General features: G+C 43.3%; 2 protein-coding genes across 3 annotated transcripts; one reads left to right on the top strand and one right to left on the bottom strand.

The window, feature by feature from the left end:
* Nucleotides 1–140: 140 nt before the first annotated feature.
* On the top strand, nucleotides 141–7,095 carry LOC121578980 (fibroblast growth factor 18-like). The gene is made up of 5 exons (XM_041893266.2): nucleotides 141–757; nucleotides 2,154–2,193; nucleotides 2,297–2,474; nucleotides 4,874–4,980; nucleotides 5,307–7,095. Exons 1-5 carry the CDS (start codon nucleotides 726–728, stop codon nucleotides 5,592–5,594), a joined length of 645 nt encoding a protein of 214 aa, XP_041749200.2. The 5' UTR covers nucleotides 141–725; the 3' UTR covers nucleotides 5,595–7,095.
* A 634-nt stretch (nucleotides 7,096–7,729) lies between these two features.
* LOC121579887 (F-box and WD repeat domain-containing 11-B-like) lies at nucleotides 7,730–19,661 on the bottom strand. Of its 2 annotated transcripts, none has more exons than XM_045224371.1 (13): nucleotides 19,463–19,661; nucleotides 17,391–17,453; nucleotides 16,358–16,586; nucleotides 12,769–12,955; nucleotides 12,461–12,551; nucleotides 12,225–12,362; nucleotides 11,900–12,018; nucleotides 11,506–11,755; nucleotides 10,004–10,122; nucleotides 9,722–9,832; nucleotides 9,320–9,398; nucleotides 9,059–9,223; nucleotides 7,730–8,278 (listed from the first exon to the last, which is right to left on the bottom strand). In XM_045224371.1, exons 1-12 carry the CDS (start codon nucleotides 19,499–19,501, stop codon nucleotides 9,062–9,064), a joined length of 1,587 nt encoding a protein of 528 aa, XP_045080306.1. In that variant the 5' UTR covers nucleotides 19,502–19,661; the 3' UTR covers nucleotides 7,730–8,278; nucleotides 9,059–9,061. The 2 variants fall into 2 exon arrangements, with proteins under 2 accessions (XP_045080306.1, XP_045080305.1); XM_045224370.1 differs by having other exon boundaries at nucleotides 7,730–8,283; nucleotides 19,463–19,658.
* Between the last annotated feature and the right edge of the window lie 865 nt (nucleotides 19,662–20,526).

The following is a 20,526-nucleotide window of genomic DNA, read 5'->3' as shown; positions in this document are numbered from 1 at the left end:
ATGACTGACGCTTTCTGTAATCTGTTCCCCTTTCTACTCCGCCTTCGCCTCTGTCCTGCCAAGTGGTCTCGTCTCCCGCGGGACACACCTATATCATCACTGGGATTACACCCGCCGCGTGCCGCCTCCCCTTCCCCGCCACTACTCCACTCATGCCCGGCTCTCACTCCCTGAATACAGACTTTCCGTGATACTAGGAATGGCCGTTTTTCTGAACGACTATACGTGATAAATGAACACAGAAGAAAGAAAAGAAGACAATAGGAACTAATGGACAATGGCAATAGTTGACAAGAAGTTCAACTGAGTTCTGCATTTAAAATAAGCCTATTTTACAATTGTCTCATAGAAACATTGTAGGCATTGCTGTAGAAATATACTACGTTTTTTTTAAAAAGAAGGCAAACTTGCGAACAGTCCTATTTTGCCAAACACCTGTCATGATTTCGGCGAATTGAGGTGTTAGACAAACGGGACATACCCAGCGCGCATTCCCTCAAATTTTGGCTACATGATACCATTTTTGCAGAGCAAACCCATTCCCATCCGCCAGCATTCTAACCGATGTGCCCGGCGTGCTCTGCTGATGCTCGCAGGAATTATCGCAGGAGTTGTTGCCGTCCTCCAAATCCTTCTCCAACGAACGGATTACAGACAGTACCAGCTAGAGATCGTCGGTAACGGTGCCTGACTTTCCCTGGCAGGGTAGCTGCGCGGGACGAGAGATGAGTTCCCTCCTCTCTACGCTAGTCATGTTGTAAGTTAAATGTGCAGTAACCCTTGATGCGCAACCTAAGGTTTTCTGGAGTGAAACGAATGGAGGTATTGTGTGTGTGTGTGTGTCTGCTTACATGTTTCTCTTCATGCATGCTCTGACCATCAGTCCAGCACAGCAGGTGTGGTGTTTCATACACTGTCATATAGGGTGCATGTTCTCCTTTAGCCATTGTAATAATGAAAAACGTTCATCTGGACAGCTAACTGTGGTATAGAAATGGCATCTATTTTTCAGTACCATGTGGTGTTGGAATCTTGTGCTTCTTATCTGTATAATTCCTCTGAGGCTGTTCCACATGGTCATACATTTCCTGTAAACTGTCATGTCAGCTCCTGTAGCATATTGCTCCTCTGGCCACTAAAGCATGTCCCATGACCCAGACACCTCTTTCCATTCTCCCCAGACTAAAAGACCAGACATTTGTCACTGACAGAATGTCTGCTAAGGGGTTATGAATTAATGAGATGATGACTGTACCTTATTAGTGTCTTTGATGGGTGTCTGTGTTTGACAGGATCATGTGATTTGTGAAGAGGATAATCAGCAATTAGCTATTCCCCAAATTAGGGCATCCATCCACTTGAACCAAACCTAAAGCAATTCTGTCAGACTCGTTAACGAATATTACATTTACAATGAAAAAGTAACCTGTTTCCAACTTTAAAGTGTCCCTGTCACCACCATTATGACCTTGTATCTCTCAAACTTACACTCCACTTCTCAAACAACAGAGACCAGGTCAGATTTTTACAGAGGTTTCATTTGAGGTAACACAGAAGTAGAACAAAAGTAGTCTGAGTAGAATTGGAGGCCAGACATCTGTGTGCGCTTTGGGCCAGCTGTAGGCTGCGTTCCAGGCATCCCTACATCTGGACAGCACAGGGGGTATGGGGTCCCCTAATGAGCACACAGCCAGGGGGTACGGGAAGATATGAAAGAAAAAACACTCTCTATTGCTAACGTGTCTCCTGCTCTTCCCCCTCTTTATTTAAGTAGTTCAGCATTATTTACGTACCGTAATCTATGTATCTATGCATGTGCTGCGTGTGCTGTGTTTATACAGGGAGGGATAAGAGATTGAAGTGCTTAGATAGATCGCTGGAATGATTAGTGAATATTGATATTCTGTTAGCTCATCATAGATATGAGCTGAGCTCAGCAGCTGTCCCTAGAGAGAGACAGCATGGCCACTGTCTGTTGCCGTGAGGGTTTGATCTAGAAATGACCTTTTTTGGAGGCATAGAGACTGGTTTAAAATTGGTGGTGGAGACAGAAAAGAGGCAGGAGTGTGGCAGCCAGACTGCTTTTGTATTATTTTGGAATGCAAAAATACCAGATGTAATCTCAATGCAGATCCATTCTCCCCTTCTCTCAGATCTGTCCAGGCTTTACTGGTGGTCTGCAGCCCCCTGCAGGTAAATGTGTGTATACAATTGTATCTATTGTGTTTTCTAATATTCCATTCTGATTAAAGTCTCTCATTCTAACCACATGCCTGTCTGTTTTGTGGTGGTACAGGTCTTAGCTGATGACCATGTTAATTTCAGTGTATACGTGGAGAATCAGACACGGGTTCGAGACGCCATGAGCCGCCGGCAGCACAGAGTCTACCAGCTGTACAGCAGGACAAGCAGCAAACACGTGCAGGTGATGGGGAGGAGAATCAGTGCCAAGGGAGACGATGGGGATACATATGGTAAGATATAGTACTACTACTTCCTACAATATACAGAACACGCCAATACAAATCAGAATCAACAAGAACCAAGCAATAATTTCCTATATGTTATCACATCTACAGTACATGGCCCTCAAAATCATAAAGAAAGTAGCAAATAGACAGACAAGCCTATGACACATAGAGAGAAACAGAAAGATGGAGCAGCAGTTTGTGTGGTAGACTCAGTCCCGCTATCGATAAGGTCATCGATTTTCCATTTATCCCGCTTTGTTGCTTTGTTGTAGGTGGATCGAGGGGGGGTTGGGTAGTGAGAGGGAGAGTAATGTTATTGATTTGGTTTGACCTCTGCATTGTGGCTACATCAATTAACTAATTGCATGTAACAATCCCCCCCATCCCATCCTATGTGCTCAATCTCTATGCCCACTCCCACATGACAAAATACTACAGTTTACTATATAATACTACAGTACTTACTATAGAATGATATAGAATTCTGTAGTAAGCTGTAGTATACTGTAGAATACTATACTCCACACTGTAGTATCCCTCGATCATGTGTAGTACTTACTATAGAATTGTGTAGTATACTGTAGAATACGATATTTCAAACTGTAATATCCCTCAATCACGTGTAGTACTTACTATACAATTTTGTAGGATACTGTAGAATGCTATACTCCACACTGTAGTATCCCTCGATCATGTGTAGTACTTACTATAGAATTATGTAGTGTAATGTAAAATACTATTCTACACACTGTGTGGGTCGTTATTATTCACCAATATTGAATTTTAAAAGCCTGGTATATTAAAATATGTGCACTTTAATATAGACCACATAGAGAATTAAATCAATTTTTAATATGAATAAAGGCTTTCTAAAGTGCCAAAATTCAGCATTTTGACATGTCCCTTCGTCAACCCTGTGTCACTTCTAGGAAGATTTCAACCCACTTAATCCTCAAAATGTATCCAAGTTTCACCATCATTGTAAAGGCCTAGTTATTTTTCTGCTTTGACAAAGTCATTTCTGAAGACTATTATTTATATTCATGATATTAGTGATGCATTTACGTCTGTCCCTCATGTTAACCCTGTTATGCAAACAATGTACCCCTTTAAAATAAAGGACCATTCCACCAAGTTTAATGATTCACAGCAGGTGACATCATTTGGGTCTTCTGAACAGCATGGTGGAAAAGGAAGGAAGGCTTCACTCTCTTTTTGGTCTATTTATAATTGTTTTATCATCTTTGACTGATGTGGTCGAGCTTAATAACACGTCAACCCTGTTAGCTCAATTAATGTTAGGAAACTAGAATTTGATTTAACTTTCATTATGATTAAACTTTCATCATGCTCTTCACCACATGAGGAGTAATGGCCGATCTTCACCTAAACCTCAACCCTATTATCGTCAACCCTGTTAGAGGCCCAACGGAAACTTTATCAGGTTGATGTTATATGTGAGTTGATTTGTACAAGGGATACTTGATCAATGAGAACATTTTAGATTTATCTCAAACATGAGTTTAATAAATAATATTTAGGCAGTTACATAGGTGTCTGTAACAGTGTTTGTTGACAGACAGTGTGGTTCAAGTGCAGATAAAATGCTCTTAGTTCATAGGATTTTAATGCCTGAGATGGGAAAAAGTGTTTTTCCATAGGCTAAACATATCCTCCATGCAACTGAATGTTGAAAGAAAATATATTTTAAAGTTAATTTCTTTAAAGTTTGCATGTCCAAAAGGCACCCATTTCGTGGAACGACCCGTGTAGTACTTAGTATAGAATTGTGTAGTATACTGTAGAATACTATAGTAAATACTACAGTATTATCAGCAAAAAAAAGATTGTAGTAAATACTACAGTAATGTCCGCAAAAACACTTCAGTGTCTGAAAAATACAGCAGTTTTTTAACTATAGTAATACTACATATTATTATTATTATTAATACTACAGTATTTAATTTGCATATACCCCACCCATTCCCCTCCCCCACATCCCAATTTGTGCCACTCATGAGTGAGAAACCTACATGCCAAGTATAGACCATATATTGTGTTCCCTACATGATATAGAAAAGCCAGAAGCTTTGAACTATCCGTTCAGACTCCAGTCTTACCTACAGGTTATGGAAAATGTGCTATTTTAGTTTCCTCAAGGAGAAAGCCCCCACTTCTGTGTCAAAGATAAGACAACAAAAACACTATTGTGTATACTACAGTAAATACTACAGTAATGTCCGCAAAAACACTACAGTATACTACAGTCATGTCCGCAGAAACACTACAGTGAATAATACAGTATATAAATATAGTAATACTACAGTATTTATACCATACTATAGTATTTTTTCATGTGGGCTTTTACAATCTGTCTTTTTGTGCCTCTGTCTCTTTCCAAGCCCAGCTTGTTGTGGAGGCTGATACCTTTGGAAGTCAGGTGAGAATCCGTGGTAAAGAGACCAACTTCTACCTGTGCATGAACCGTCGAGGCAAGCTTGTGGGGAAGGTGAGACAAACACGATTCTTATTCTGACTCTCGCTACACGTTCCTTTTAATGTATACATTTAAACGACTTGGGAGTTATTCACTTTGCATCTTATATTGACACTACCAGTGCTCGACTTGGGCAGGAGCTCTCTGGAGCAGAGTACCGGCACCTCAACATTTCTACTGCTTGAGCTCCTGTTCCTTTTATAGAATAATAGCTCAAAAGTATTGTGGAACTCCTGCACCTAAATATAAACAGTACCGGCACCCAAAACGAGTACCGGCACCTATTTCAGTCCAAGTCAAACACTGGACATTATCATGTGTGTGTGTGTGTATTCCAGAAGGCTAGTAATCGCAGTGCAGACTGTGTCTTCATTGAGATGGTGTTGGAGAACCACTACACAGCTCTGATGTCAGCACGCTATCCAGGCTGGTACGTGGGCTTCAGCAAGAGGGGGCGCCCCAGGAGAGGCCCTCAGACACTGCCCAACCAGCAGGATGTTCACTTCATGAAGCGCCTGCCCCCCGGGGAACAGCCCGACCTGCAGCCCTTCCGCTTTACCACGGTCAGCAAGAGGAGTAAGAAAGTGAGAGGGACCCGACCCACAGCTACTACAGCACCTACATAGTCAATGCCACAACACATACCAAAATGACTCGACAACTGTCCTTCCCCCAGTGAATTGAATGTAAGGAGTTAGCTGGGCTGAGCCCAGGTAACGACCTAACTGAGTGGTGCATACTACAGTATGTGCATCAAAAGACTTGGAGCTAAACAATCTGACCACATCAGGGAAGATGTTGTCCTTGCCCTTTTCCTCCCCATTCCAGAGACAGTGTTGTCTCAAAGACTGTTGAATTACAATGTACAGTGCCAACCAGTCTAGTTAGTCCACAGAAGACAGCTTTACTCAGTGTTTGCTCCCAGAGGCACTAAAGTTGCTCTACCAAAGACTACTGAACCATAGCGTTCAATACCAAATATTCATGTTTTCAACATCCCAAAGACAACTGGTCAACTGTTCAGTACCAAACACCCAAACCAACAAAGGCGACTGGACTGTAACGTGTACCCTACAGAGGGACAGTCATGGTTTCTCAATACATTATTTCTATGTTTGTCTTCATATGACTTAGGAGCTACTGTTCCTGCCTATTCACTCAATACAGAAAGCTGCTGTAACATAGTTAGTACAATATCTTAAGTTTGTCTCATATGAAAATATTTAAGGAGAAATTGAGAAGTTATATGCATTTTATTAACATTGTTATTATTAAAATTATTTATTTAACTTGTTGGTATGATAGCTGTTTTAGACCAATGGTATTGCCTAATTGAATACAAACATATGGTCCTAAATGTTACTGGTATGCTATATTGTGTGATACACATTATCAATATGCTAATCAACAAATGTTTTTCCATGTTTGTGGCCATACAGGAAAAGACTCAACCATGACATTGTAGACACCATGCTCTGAGTCGTTGCTGTTCCATAAAAAAGTACAAGTGCCATCTGGTGGTCACTGGAAATGGGAGCATCTGCACAGAACCTGCCAAACCACAGTCAACTGATTTATCCCTTGGAAAACAAGCTGAGCCTATTGTGACCTTCTCGATGGGATGCAGCTGCCAATACATATAATCAATTCTGATCAGGTTAATACACATCTTGAGTTCATAACTGAACGGGAAATGAGCTAAAACAAGCAGGGAGTACCTACACTAACAGATAGTGTGTTATAGATGTATCTAGTTGTGAGCAGCGCAGCCCTTTCATAACTGAATGAAGGCCTCAACAGCCACACCCATAATCATGTCATTTCCTGCAGCTGGGATGTCTTTCCCAGGCAGGCAGCCTGCACGTCTCAGACATGTGGGCCCTGTAGTACTGAGGAGGGCGGGGCAGGAGGTAGTCTCTTACTGCCCAACACCATGGAACATTTCCTTGAGAGAATGTGTGAGGCAGAGAATGGGCTGAATGTGGGTTCCAGTGCATTACTGCATTCCTGATCACCCTTTCTGGGTAACAGCATTCCGTCTGCAGACTAACTTTGATCCTCCCCTCGATACACTACACACACACTCTTTCCAAACACCAATTCGGAGTTAATAATATATATCCTCAATTCTCTAGTTTCTTTCCAATTTCTAGAGCCACACTCATTAAATAAAAGAATGTAACACACAACACGTCCTGCTTCTGTCATTTTCAGACCAGGCCTCTCTAGATCAGGATTATTTTTAATAGACGAGCAATGTGAGGTTCACTTCAACTGAGTGGTGGTTTGGTCTGTACATATAGTACCAATGGCATAGATGCATGATATTGAACAAGCACACTGCTCATTCATACACGCTGGTTCACATTCAAGTACTTTATTATTAATGTTTTTTTGTCTTCCTTTAAAAAAATCTTTTCAATATACAACACCATTTTAGACGAGACAATTCTGTTTACAACTAATTTCAGCTCAGTAAGGGGTCATTCAGAACCTAGACAGGCAGCAAGAAGGGGACAGAACAGGACAGAAGGAGAGCAAGTGAAAGACGGACGCAGGATAGAGAACTAGGGATGAGAGGGTGAATTTGAGAGGGGATTGTAATTATTAGTACACTGTAACAAAGAAAGCTAAATGAATTACAAGTCCCAAATAAAAAATACAAATAACTAAAATATAAAATTTTAAATAGGTCACTAGCACACTGTTGTCCCATCACTCATCCATGCAGTACAGTCTTCAGGGAAGAAATAAACGTCAGCTTTCTCTTACAGTTTTATTTTTTTTATACCAAACAAAATATGAGAAAATAACAAGATTGATATGTCCTTGGTGCCCAAAGGGGCGGGCCTGAGGCATCTGTCACTCAGTCTGGATGGAAAGAGTTGAGCCCCGACCCTTACTCCTTTCTTTCCTCCCAAGGGCATCTTCAACAGGCCGTCTCCAGCCCTCTCTCCATTCCTCCAGCCATTCAGATCAGATTCCTTCATGTCCATGTCTGTGCCTCTGTCTTGGGTGAGCAGAGTAAAGGGAGGTGGGGCTTAGTTTAACCTAGTAGACTCCGCTCTGAGTACGTTTGTGTGCGTTTTGGTTGGGGGGGTAAGGGGGCAATGTGTTTGAGCACTGAAGGCCCGATGGGGAGGGATGACTCCTCCACATGAACACCAGGAGGAGGACAGAGATGCAGAGATGGTGCAAAGAGGATGATGGAGGAGTGGGAAGGGAGGGTGGGTCCATTCCGTGACCTCTGACCCTGGCACATTGACTTGGCCATTAGGACTGTCCGCGCACACATCAAATTCCACCGGGCCTGCCCTGAAGAGAGAGAGACACTCAGCACACTATGCAAGTAATCCTGTAAGTGCATTCAATTTAGGTCAGGAGTCCCGCCTCCAAGCAAATAATGAAGTTTGAGTTGTATATGAGCTGCAGTGCTTACCAACATTTTTTTTGTTGACTGAAGATCAATAGAAGAAAAAGTGTGGCTGGCTTAAAGGTTGAGTCAGCAATGCACCAAGTAAACAGCAATATCGGGCCAACAGAAGCCCACCCATGCAGATATTTTTAGTGAGTGCAACATCTTGCATCGCACTCATCTGCAGTTCATCATGCTGCTTGTGACGTCATATCGATGAGTCTCAGTTCAACTATTGAATTCAATAAATGTAAAATACTCAACAAAAGCAAACTTGTATTTTTTGTGTGTGCACCCTATTTCCACTATTGATCCTGTAGGTGTGTCACTTCATATATTTGTCTGTAGGACACCGTGTGTGTGTGTGTGTGGGGGGGGGGTTAGGGAAGGGTAAAACATTTTCTAAATCAATTAGTTGATGGCTGCTAGGGCCGATGAATCAACAACAACAAAATTATTAATCCAAATTTGGCCTGCAAAATATAGAAAGATATGTGCGTGCATACAAGACATGCTTATCTTAACTATCGAAAAGCTACACATTTTCAATCTGAACAACATATTTTTCATAAAAAATATCACTTAATTATGTTCTATTCATCCCTAGTGTGTGTAATTTCTAGTGAGAGTGTATGCAGGTGTGTACTCCTGACAGTGTGTGTGAGTCGTGTGCACCTGCTATCTGGAGATGTATGTATACGTGCGAGAGGGCGACCGGCCCTCAGTCTGTCCATTGGTCGACACGTTCAGGAAGTCCCAGATGAGGATGGTGTCGTCATGGGAACTGCTGATGATCTGGAACTCATCAAACTGTAGCCGGAATACACGCCCAGAGTGCTCCTGAAAGACATCATATTCATCAGTATCCTCTACAATAACCATTCTTATAATTATGACCTCCACCACCTCCATGTTCTAGATCCAGACTAGACTCACCACCAGTGTGCGCAGACAGAGGGTGCTGGCAGGGGCGCGAGGGTCCAGAGCAGCTTGCAGGTCCCATACTTTGATTTTACTACAAAAGGATCAGCACAGGTACACCCTCTTAACATCATCATCATGTAAACAACAAAATAGTATTCAAGTCTTGTTAGTGGATAAGCTGGAGGACCCCTTACTCTAGCCTATAAAAGTTTGACTAACAGCCTAACAAATTGACTCTGATTAACAGGCCGAGACTGGGATTGAGATTGGGGAACCAAGAGAATTACAAAGATTAACAGACGCCAAGTGCAGGATTAGAGTGAAGGAATAAAACCATTACCAGTCAGATCTCCATTAGCAGTGAGAGATTAGCTCAGACTAACACCTGCCACAAAAGGATAAACCCTCCCTTACCCATCGTAGGCTCCACTAACGATCCTTTTGTTGTCGAAGCGAATGCAGCGGACTAACTCTTCATGGCCTTCCAATACACGCAAACATGCCCCGCACTCAATATCCCACAACCTGAGGAGAGAGAATACATGTTAGTTTAGTAACATTTGACAGAATAGTCATGACAAATTATGTTCATCTCCAGGTTACAGATTCTATAAATATAGACCAGTAATAAACACCCAGATTAATATTCCACCCTCATAAACAAACACATGATACACATACGACAGCCACACTCACCGGATAGTGTTGTCCGAGGAGCCGCTGACCACTAGTCTGTCTCTGTACTGCAGACAGGCGATGCCTCTTTTATGGCCGTTCAGCGTACGTACAAACTCACACGTGCTGGTGCTCCACACCTGCAGGGGAGACAAGGCAAAAACACAACCCAGAGGTCAACACAAACAGGCAGAGGCATTTAGCCTACATAATCCTTCATGTTAACACTAACAGTTTTCACTTTCCATCTCTTGAAACCTCATCCTTCCTGTTTTCCTTCATTAGAATGCATCTGTACTAATCACTGTCTGGACCGGACGCTGAAGCTGCTGAGAATGTCTGCAGCCAGAGCTATAATCCAGCTGTACACCTCTCCCTCTTCACACTCACTCACGTGTCAGAGAGTGATACTGTGCAGCTGCGTGAACACATTAATGTAAACACATGAAGGTATAATAGTACTACACATTTAGGGGTGTTGAGTAACACTCCCTCTCCCAAACACATACACACATACTGCAGTCTGCCATCTCTCCCTTATTACTTAGGGAATGTTTTCAGAGAGCTGGGGCATAGTGTGCGGGAGACGGCTCGGTACGGAATGCCTTGGCCTGTCTCCCAGGGCGATGGGTGGGCTAGCCAGGGTCTCTTTGTTCCTGGAATCCTGGCTGCCCACAAATCCACCGTCTGGAAGACAGGGGGAGGTACTGGGGAGCTGGGGATGAGACTGGGGTTGGGGCTGAGATGAGGAGACAGAAGGGCAGGGCCACAGTTTGGCCCCAGGAAGAGAGACTTCAGCTCTGGACTCTGGGTTCAGTCAGTGCTTCCCACAGCAGGCCTCACACACTGCGCTAACTCCTGCTCTATGCTGCCCTCTACTGGACACGTTGCTGAAACTGAAGCCGCTCATTTATCAGTCTAGCTCACAGGAAGTAACACACACACACTATCATTAGCCAAGAAATCAAAGCCTGGCTGAATAAAGCCGGATGTGCATTCAGTAGACTCTGCTAAAGCAATGTAAAGTAGCTACTTTTGTATGGTTCAGAGTGCTGGAGGATCATTAAGACAGACATGAACAGAGTTGATGCCAAATGGTTGTCTTTGCAAGATCTGCAATATCTACAGGCCAAATAAGATCTCTAAAGCGTATAAGACAAAGTTTTAAAAAATGGCTTTTAAGATCAAGATGCACAGGATCCATTGGGTTGGACACGTGCTAAGAATGTCTCAAGAAAGGATCCCTAAAGTTGCTCTCTGGAAAATACAAGGTAGGCAGACGAAAGACAAAATGGCGACGGACTGGTGGCTGAGCTGGATCTCTCATGGGACAGGACCCAAGCTACAGCAAAAGACAGACTGTAGTGGCAGAGATTGTTGCGGCCTTAGGTCCCACTAGGGACGAAGAAGACTAAGTTAGTAAGTCTTGTGCTACCGCAAAAGTACTAGAAGATATGCTTGTTGAGATGTTGCCATGCTTGAGGCTCTAGTGAGTTGACCTTAGGTCATCGGGGCAAACTTGCCTTGATGGTACGGTCACCGGACGCTGACACAATGTACTTGTCGTCGAAGTCCACCACGTTGACCGCTGCTCTGTGGCCGACCAGCACGCGGCGCAGACTGATGTCTGTGGGCGAGGCCATGTCCCACACGGCGATGGAACGGTCCTTAGAGCACGTCACCATCAGACCGTTACAGAACCGCAAGTGGAGGACCGCCTCGTTGTGGTGGATCAGAGTGTTCAGCACCTCCCCAGTGTTCACATCCCACACCCTGAGACACCGAGAGAGATCATCAATATCCATCAAACACAATATACCACATGCAGATGGCCTCTTCTCTTGAATTAAACACGCTTTGGAGCTTCCTGGAGCATGGGTAAGAGGACAACAGCAGAGAGGGAGAGGAGTTGCTGACCTGACGGTGGAGTCTGAGGAGCCGGTGACAATGACCCTCTCATCATACTGCAGACACAACACTGAGCCTGTATGACCGGTCAGGATCTTCAAACACTCCAGAGACTGCTTATCCCAGATCTACACATACACAGAGGGTGAGAAATTCACAAATTCATCCCCAAATATTATTTCTAAAAAATTTACTAGACATTGCATTGACACATTTTAAAGGTACTTTCTTGTATTCTAAATATGGATATTGTAATCTTGTATTCAAAATATCCAGTAGACATTAGATGACAACCCCCACCCCCCTTCAGTCAACATCAAACAGGAACACCGACCTTGATGGAGTTGTCTCTGAGGCCGCTGATGATCTTGTCGTCGTCATACTGCAGACAGTAAACCCCCTTACTGTTCTCTGAGCGACATTGGATCCGTTGCAGATTGTGCCGACCACACCTCCAGTTGGCCTCAATCGTCTAAAGAGAGAGGGGGGGGGTCAGTGAATGGGAAACACAGGAAAGATCTGTGAGAAGACAGGGAGGTTGAAGAAAGGGGGAGCAGCAGAAGCACTCACCTCTATGTCCTGGATGATTTTGGGGTACAGGGAGCGGTAGTAGGAGTTTGGTGGGACTTCTGTGGTTCGATTCTTGAACAGGTACTTTTCCCTAGAAGAGAGAACACAATCACTATTTTAAAAAACACACAAATATATTAATCTCCACAACATCAATAGTCTTTTCCTAAGGTGAAGATGCTTGGACACATTCTATTATGTAGGTTCTTGAGAACAGATAGAAAGATATTGATCCATTCTACTGGTGATCTGAATGAAACTCATTGTAATCCAGGGTGGCCCAGCCAGAGATCCCAGTCCGTACTCACCACTGGTGCCTCTCTGACAGGCCTTTCCAGAGGGGGTCTGTACGGACCATGCGTTCTATGAGTTTCTTCCACAGCATGCCCTCTGAGATGACCCTCTGCCACTCCTTACACACCAGCTCTGCCGAACACAGCGAGCGCGCATCCAGGAAGGACAGGATGTTCTCCGCTATGTGGTCCAGACCCTGAGCTATAACCACAAGGAGAGACACAGTGCAACACATACGTTTAACACAATGGGTAGAAGTACTAATTTAATTGGGAATGTGTGGATGAACAGAGCTTGGGGTGTGTTCATTAGTCAGATACCGTAGCAAACAATTGCAAAACGTTTAGCCTACTGAAAAAGGTTTTTCCCACCGAAAATGTGTTTCTATTGGACAAATTCAGGTAGGTCCCTCCCTGTTTCATTAGCTTCCATTTGGTTCCTAGTCAATATACACCCCTGTAGATGTGTTTCCTTTGGAGCATGCAGTGGTGGCTAGGTTAGGTAGGAGTTACAGTGGGGGAAAAAAGTATTTAGTCAGCCACCAATTGTGCAAGTTCTCCCACTTAAAAAGATGAGAGAGGCCTGTAATTTTCATCATAGGTACACGTCAACTATGACAGACAAAATGAGCATTTTTTTTCCAGAAAATCACATTGTAGGATTTTTTATGAATTTATTTGCAAATTATGGTGGAAAATAAGTATTTGGTCAATAAAAGTTTCTCAATACTTTGTTATATACCCTTTGTTGGCAATGACACAGGTCAAACGTTTTCTGTAAGTCTTCACAAGGTTTTCACACACTGTTGCTGGTATTTTGGCCCATTCCTCCATGCAGATCTCCTCTAGAGCAGTGATGTTTTGGGGGCTGTCGCTGGGCAACACAGACTTTCAACTCCCCTCCAAAGATTTTCTATGGGGTTGAGATCTGGAGACTGGCTAGGCCACTCCAGGACCTTGAAATGCTTCTTATGAAGCCACTCCTTCGTTGCCCGGGCGGTGTGTTTGGGATCATTGTCATGCTGAAAGACCCAGCCACGTTTCATCTTCAATGCCCTTGCTGATGGAAGGAGGTTTTCACTCAAAATCTCACGATACATGGCCCCATTCATTCTTTCCTTTACACGGATCAGTCGTCCTGGTCCCTTTGCAGAAAAACAGCCCCAAAGCATGATGTTTCCACCCCCATGCTTCACAGTAGGTATGGTGTTCTTTGGATGCAACTCAGCATTATTTGTCCTCCAAACACGACGAGTTGAGTTTTTACCAAAAAGTTCTATTTTGGATTCATCTGACCCTATGACATTCTCCAAATCCTCTTCTGGATCATCCAAATGCACTCTAGCAAACTTCAGACGGGCCTGGACATGTACTGGCTTAAGCAGGGGGGCACGTCTGGCACTGCAGGATTTGAGTCCCTGGCGGCGTAGTGTGTTACTGATGGTAGGCTTTGTTACTTTGGTCCCAGCTCTCTGCAGGTCATTCACTATGTCCCCCCGTGTGGTTCTGGGATTTTTGCTCACCGTTCTTGTGATCATTTTGACCCCACGGGGTGAGATCTTGCGTGGAGCCCCAGATCGAGGGAGATTATCAGTGGTCTTGTATGTCTTCCATTTCCTAATAATTGCTCCCACAGTTGATTTCTTCAAACCAAGCTGCTTACCTATTGCAGATTCAGTCTTCCCAGCCTGGTGCAGGTCTACAATTTTGTTTCTGGTGTCCTTTGACAGCTCTTTGGTCTTGGCCATAGTGGAGTTTGGATTGTGACTGTTTGAGGTTGTGGACAGGTGTCTTTTATACTGATAACAAGTTCAAACAGGTGCCATTAATACAGGTAACGAGTGGAGGACAGAGGAGCCTCTTAAAGAAGAAGTTACAGGTCTGTGAGAGCCAGAAATCTTGCTTGTTTGTAGGTGACCAAATACTTATTTTCCACCATAATTTGCAAATAAATTCATAAAAAATCCTACAATGTGATTTTCTGGATTTTTTTTCTCAATTTGTCTGTCATAGTTGACGTGTACCTATGATGAAAATTACAGGCCTCTCTCATCTTTTTAAGTGGGAGAACTTGCACAATTGGTGGCTGACTAAATACTTTTTTTCCCCAACTGTATTGGTTGTGGTATATTCTGTATATGTGCATTCATTTTAGGGATGTGACAAATGCATTTTGCATTAAAAAAATTCCTTTTTGTCTCGGTTTATCATTAAAACAATAAGAAAAAATGCCCAAATTCCACGTCAATTCACAATGCAGAATAATGGTCCAATTACATATGGCCGCTAAGTTATATCTACCGCAGTCATATCCTTGAAAGCACCTCGGCTACGACATATTTGTTTGTCTAAGGGTACACTACAGCTTTTTAAATGCAGACACAAAACCTTCTCTAAAGATTTATTTTCTTTTTTATTTAACCTTTATTTAACTAGGCAAGTCAGTTAAGAACACATTCTTATTTACAATGACGGCCTACACCGGCCAAACCCGGACGATGCTGGGACAATCGTGCGCCGCCCTATGGGACTCCCAATCACGGCCGGTTGTGATACAGCCTGGAATCAAACCAGGGGGTCTGTAGTGACGCCTCAAGCACTGAGATGCAGTGCCTTAGACCGCTGCGCCACTCGGGAGTTTCAAAGTGCCTCTGAACAGGCATTTTTCTGTAAAGGAATGACACTTCTGAAGCAGGACTAACATCCATCACTAGGCGACCATAACTGTCAATCAAATAACCTTGAACTGCCTGCGCGCAGCCTGCCTGCACGCAGACCACTCACTCCTAAAAGAGTACTTGAAAGTTTAAATACTGTGACTTACCAAGGCATTTAGTAGAAAGAAAACACATCTTCCGCTAGGAATTGACTCCTAACATTCAGTATATTTTTAAACGGAGACTGATTAGTTGCCGTACTTCCGAGAACAAACACTTGCATCTTTCATAGCGAGCTAGCAAGGGACAGAGAGAGAGAGAGGGGAGGGGCACAGTATAGGCAGGTCGGCCACTTGGCAGGCGGAGTCAGAACCGTGCACTAGGCCTATCTATCGGCAACTAAACTTAGTGGTTAAGAGCATTGTGCCAGTAACCGAAAGGTCGCTGGTTCTAATCCCTGAGCCGACTAGGTGAAAAAAAATCGGTCGATGTGCCCTTGAGCAAGGCACTTAACCCTAAATGCTCCTGTAAGTCGCTCTGGATGAGAGCGTCTGCTAAATGACTAATTATTTATTATTATATCGGCAATCAAAAGCTGTATCTCGCAATGGAATGCTGTATTTTGTAATTTCGTGGCTTGCAATGTCTAGCAACTTCAGTAAAGCAGGGCCTATGATCAATGAATAGACTAGGATATTATACACGCAACAGACCGAACACACAATCGCATCATTCGCAAAGAGAAAGAGCAGGTGAGCCAGCTGCACTGTGATTTAAATGTTAGAAAAATATATTATAATAATAATACATTATTATTCCATTTGGGATTTTTCTTAACATTAAGGATCCCAATTTTGTTTACGTTCACACCCCTAGTTCATTTGGTGCAATAATACATGACGTGGTCATACTAACAAAGTAATATCAAACTGCAGTGTGAACCATACCTGGCAGTGCAGTGATGAAGTCCCTTTGGAGCATTGGTTTGAGGTAGGAGTTGATGTGGCCGTGTTGGTAGTGGCACATGCGTGAGATCAGGTGTTCCACAAACTCCACCTGGTCAGCCTCAGACCACTGGTCAAACAGCTGGATGCACACGTCCTTCTCCTTCTCATAGTTCCCTTCCGATGGCCGCTTCCTTGAGCCTGTCATCGTCATCGGACCGTTAGTGATCGTCTGAACACAGAAATGGAAAGGTTATAAACCATCAGTCTACAGTGGTCTGTACTGTAAAATGTATGGACTCGTCAGAGCTTCAGTCTACATGGCTCTCTTGTCAAATGAGGGACGGGCATTGGGCCTTAATAAAGCTAGTCAGTGTACAGAACTCTATGGGCCGGTTTCCCAGACAATCTCTATTGAGCATTATTTTAAGTCCAGTACTAGAATTAATCTATGTCTGGGAAACCGGCTTTATATATTGAGTCTGGTTTTGGTCTGTGTAGATTGCCTTTTCAAATTGCTGGCCATGACGACGTTGTGCTCTGAGAAAAAATGTTGATGACAAAAGGGTATGCTGTAGTCTGGCATTAGTACACCCACTGTTTCACTGACCACTGTAAACCACGACTAGATTGTCAATATTGATGGCACACGGCACACTTTAAAGATAATTATGAAGACATAAAAAGGGGAGATAACACAGTGTATAAATGTGTTCTTTGAGGTGGACTAGGCTAATGGGCTCCCGAGTGGCGCAGCGGTCTAAGGCACTGCATCTCAGTGCTTGAGGCGTCACTACAGACCCCCTGGTTCGATTCCAGGCTGTATCACAACCGGCCATGATTGGGAGTACCATAGGGCGGCGCACAATTGGCCCAGCGTCGTCCGGGTTTGGCCGGTGTAGGCCGTCATTGTAAATAAGAATTTGTTCTTAACTGACTTGTCTAGTTAAATAAAGGTTACATTTAAAAAAAATACACTACCATTACACTTCAGTGACTGACTATCTGGCCATGGACCCATGGTCTGTTGGCTCACCTTGAACACTGTGATCTTCTTTGATGAGAGGTCATCTGTCTGGGAGTCCATGAAAGTGGTGTTCTGAGGGAGAGGAGAGAGAGGAGGCCATTAGTAAATCAAGAGACACATTATTCATTAACATAACACAAAGCCAGCCCAAATCTTCTGGTCGAAACTGTACAACATATAATATAATAATATGCCATTTAGCAGACGCTTTTATCCAAAGCGACTTACAGTCATGCGTGCATAATTTTTTGTGTGTGTGTATGGGTGGTCCCGGGGATCGAACCCACTACCTTGGCGTTACAAGCGCCATGCTCTACCAGCTGAGCTACAGAGGACCATGGGGACCAATTACAATGCCAGAATAGCAGGCTTGCCATAAATTCTAATCTGAAGAAACAGTCAGTCAAAGTAAACTAATTGTTTAAGTATGGGGGGCAGGGTTAAAGCTTAATGTGTATTAGCAGATGCTTGTTGGATTTGAGGGGGGAGGGAGGGAGGGAGGAATCCATGGCTTTTCTACAGCTGCCCCTTCTTCAGACCTGCAAAGCCATGTCAATCTGACACCTGTATTCAGAAGACTGACATGAAATCAGGTAAAGAAATCAGACCTTGTAAGGTTGGCTGTGAGAGGTAATGATATTGCCAGATGGTCTGATAATTCCATTTAAAACATAAAACGAGAAAACAAATTGAGAGCTGGGAAATGCTACGGATGGCAACAGTTGTTGTATCTTGAGGTGTCTTATTGCCACCCCCTTTTTATAGAAAAACACAGCAGGTGCTAGACACTTCCGACTGTGAGTGTGTGTCCTGGCTGTGTCTAAATGTTATCAGCCTTGGTGTCCTCCTAGGATTGTGTGGGTATGTTTGTTTGGGGCAACAAATTACCTACAACTGAACCTAACAGTATGTTTGTTGCCAAAACACACGCAGTCATTGTTTTATTTAGCAGACATTAATCCTGCCTGTATCGACATTATTAAGTTAAAGTGTCATATGACTATAGCCTAACCCTAACATATGCCACAAGACTGACATGCTCTGTCCAATACAGAAGCACAGGACTAGGCTGCTAACGTTACTTTGCAAGATAGCCAGTGACATATTGTGTGGAAACAGAGGAATGATCGATATGGGCAAAGATTTTCTAAGGTGACAAAACAGAGAACACTGTCTGGAACAAATGCACCTATGGAGGAGCAAACTAGATAATCGGATACGTGGGTGACATCAATCTTCGGATGGCTAGCTAGTTACCGATTATAGCTACCCATCATCATTTTTCTCTCCAACATTACCGCACGATTACGTTCATTTCTGAATAGCTAACCTACCTACCTGGCCTTCTTGTCTGACGAGAATGTCATACGGACTTGTTAGCTAACGTTACCTACTCAGAAAATGTAGACAAAACTCCAGCTGTTTGCTTCAACATACCAGCTAGTACTGTGGCTAATGACTTGGTTAGTTACCGGCAACCTAACGTCAGCTAACCACTTCCTTCTACGCAGCTTGAAATGCCACTGATTCACAATGACAGAAACTAAACTCCAGTGTTCGGTAATGAACAGGGTGGGGAGTGGCTGGATAGCTTGTGGCTAAGTTGTTGGAGCCGGACAAATGGCGCAACGGCGACGCAGTGAGATCCAATCGCCTAGCTAGTTTGCTTTGCTAGTTAACTGGTTAGCATCTAAGTATTTAACGACCGGGCCACTTCCCGGCCCTTTCTCTTACTAGCCGACTCACTCCTCGTCCTGTCGACCTCTACCATTCGGTTGACAATCATTCACCTCCCAATCATTTCCAAAATCATCATTATGGTGTTAGTTAGAATAATTACAAACATGAGCCACGGGTTAATGTTAGATCACGGACATTGGGGCCCTCCCTCTACTCGCTAGGTAGCTAACGGTACTACTAGCTAATGTTAGTTAGCTAAAAATCTATTTTGTATGTCATCTTGGCCCTCCTGTTTGTTAAAAATCCTTTCGGTCGGTTATACTCTCGAGACATAATACCATATTACACACACCGACATCAATATTATGGTGCAGCAAGTAATCATCCGATCCAAAACTCACCATCAGCTCCAACGTTTTGTCCTCCATCTCCGGCTCCATATTGTTGCTCCCCGAAACTCGCTCGCTGCGAAAATGGAAACCCAGCCCTGCGTCCGCGGCGGGCCGCAGCTGATATGACGTCACAGAACTCAACTGGGAGTGTGGCTTCGGGGATGGGTTCACTCAAGCATAGACTTACTTGGTTGGTCGAGAAATGATAAAGAAGGCATTGTCATTCTATACTATTTCTTGGTTGGCTCTTTTCTGCTGCTAAGGCAAAGAGGCTGTGCTTGTTCACGAGGGTCGACTTCCGCCAGGTGCTGCTCACAGATGATCTGATCTATAAATCACCTCCACTTGCAAAATACTGATTACAACAGTTCTTCATTATGTAAAGATTAGCGAATCTACGCCGTGTCTAGAATTGGGAAGATGATCGGCATAAATGGTTGATAATTACAATTATATTGAAAGTTATATTATTATAAATGGTCTTCTCTTTATGCATCCCACTTGCTAATTATTGTTATATTGGCAAGGGCTGGACATATAATTAATATAATAAATAACACGTAACTTTCCCTTTTAGCAGTGAAGAGAATAGTGTACTTTTCACTGGATGTACCAAGACATTCAATACACTGTAAAATTCCTGTTGAAAAAAAATGCAAAGGGCAATATTTACTTTGTGTATTCTAAATAAGCCCTGAATCAAACAACACACCCCTGCAGTCACACGAAAGTCATGCAGGAGTATCTATCTTCCATAATCTTAATTGTATGAACCCTTCTAATAGGAAATCCACTGGGCCAACCAAGTCTTGACACCTGATTTGGAAACAATGAGGTCTTTAATACGTCTCATACAAAATGGTGACAGATGAATAGATAAAATCCAGAAAATGTCAAATGGGCTTATGATGTTGAAAAGGAGACACTCATCACATTCATAACTTGATAAAACAGCTCACTGTACCCCAAAAGGGTCTACAGAGAACCATCACGCCACACCATTCTTACATGCCAGACCCAGACAATAGTATTTCTTTCCCCCATAGCTCACATTCAGGCTGACAAAATATATT

The sequence above is a fragment of the Coregonus clupeaformis genome, chromosome 13, assembly GCF_020615455.1.
Source record: "Coregonus clupeaformis isolate EN_2021a chromosome 13, ASM2061545v1, whole genome shotgun sequence".
In the NCBI taxonomy this organism is placed as follows: domain Eukaryota; kingdom Metazoa; phylum Chordata; class Actinopteri; order Salmoniformes; family Salmonidae; genus Coregonus; species Coregonus clupeaformis.
This window is presented reverse-complemented; position numbering and strand designations above follow the sequence as displayed.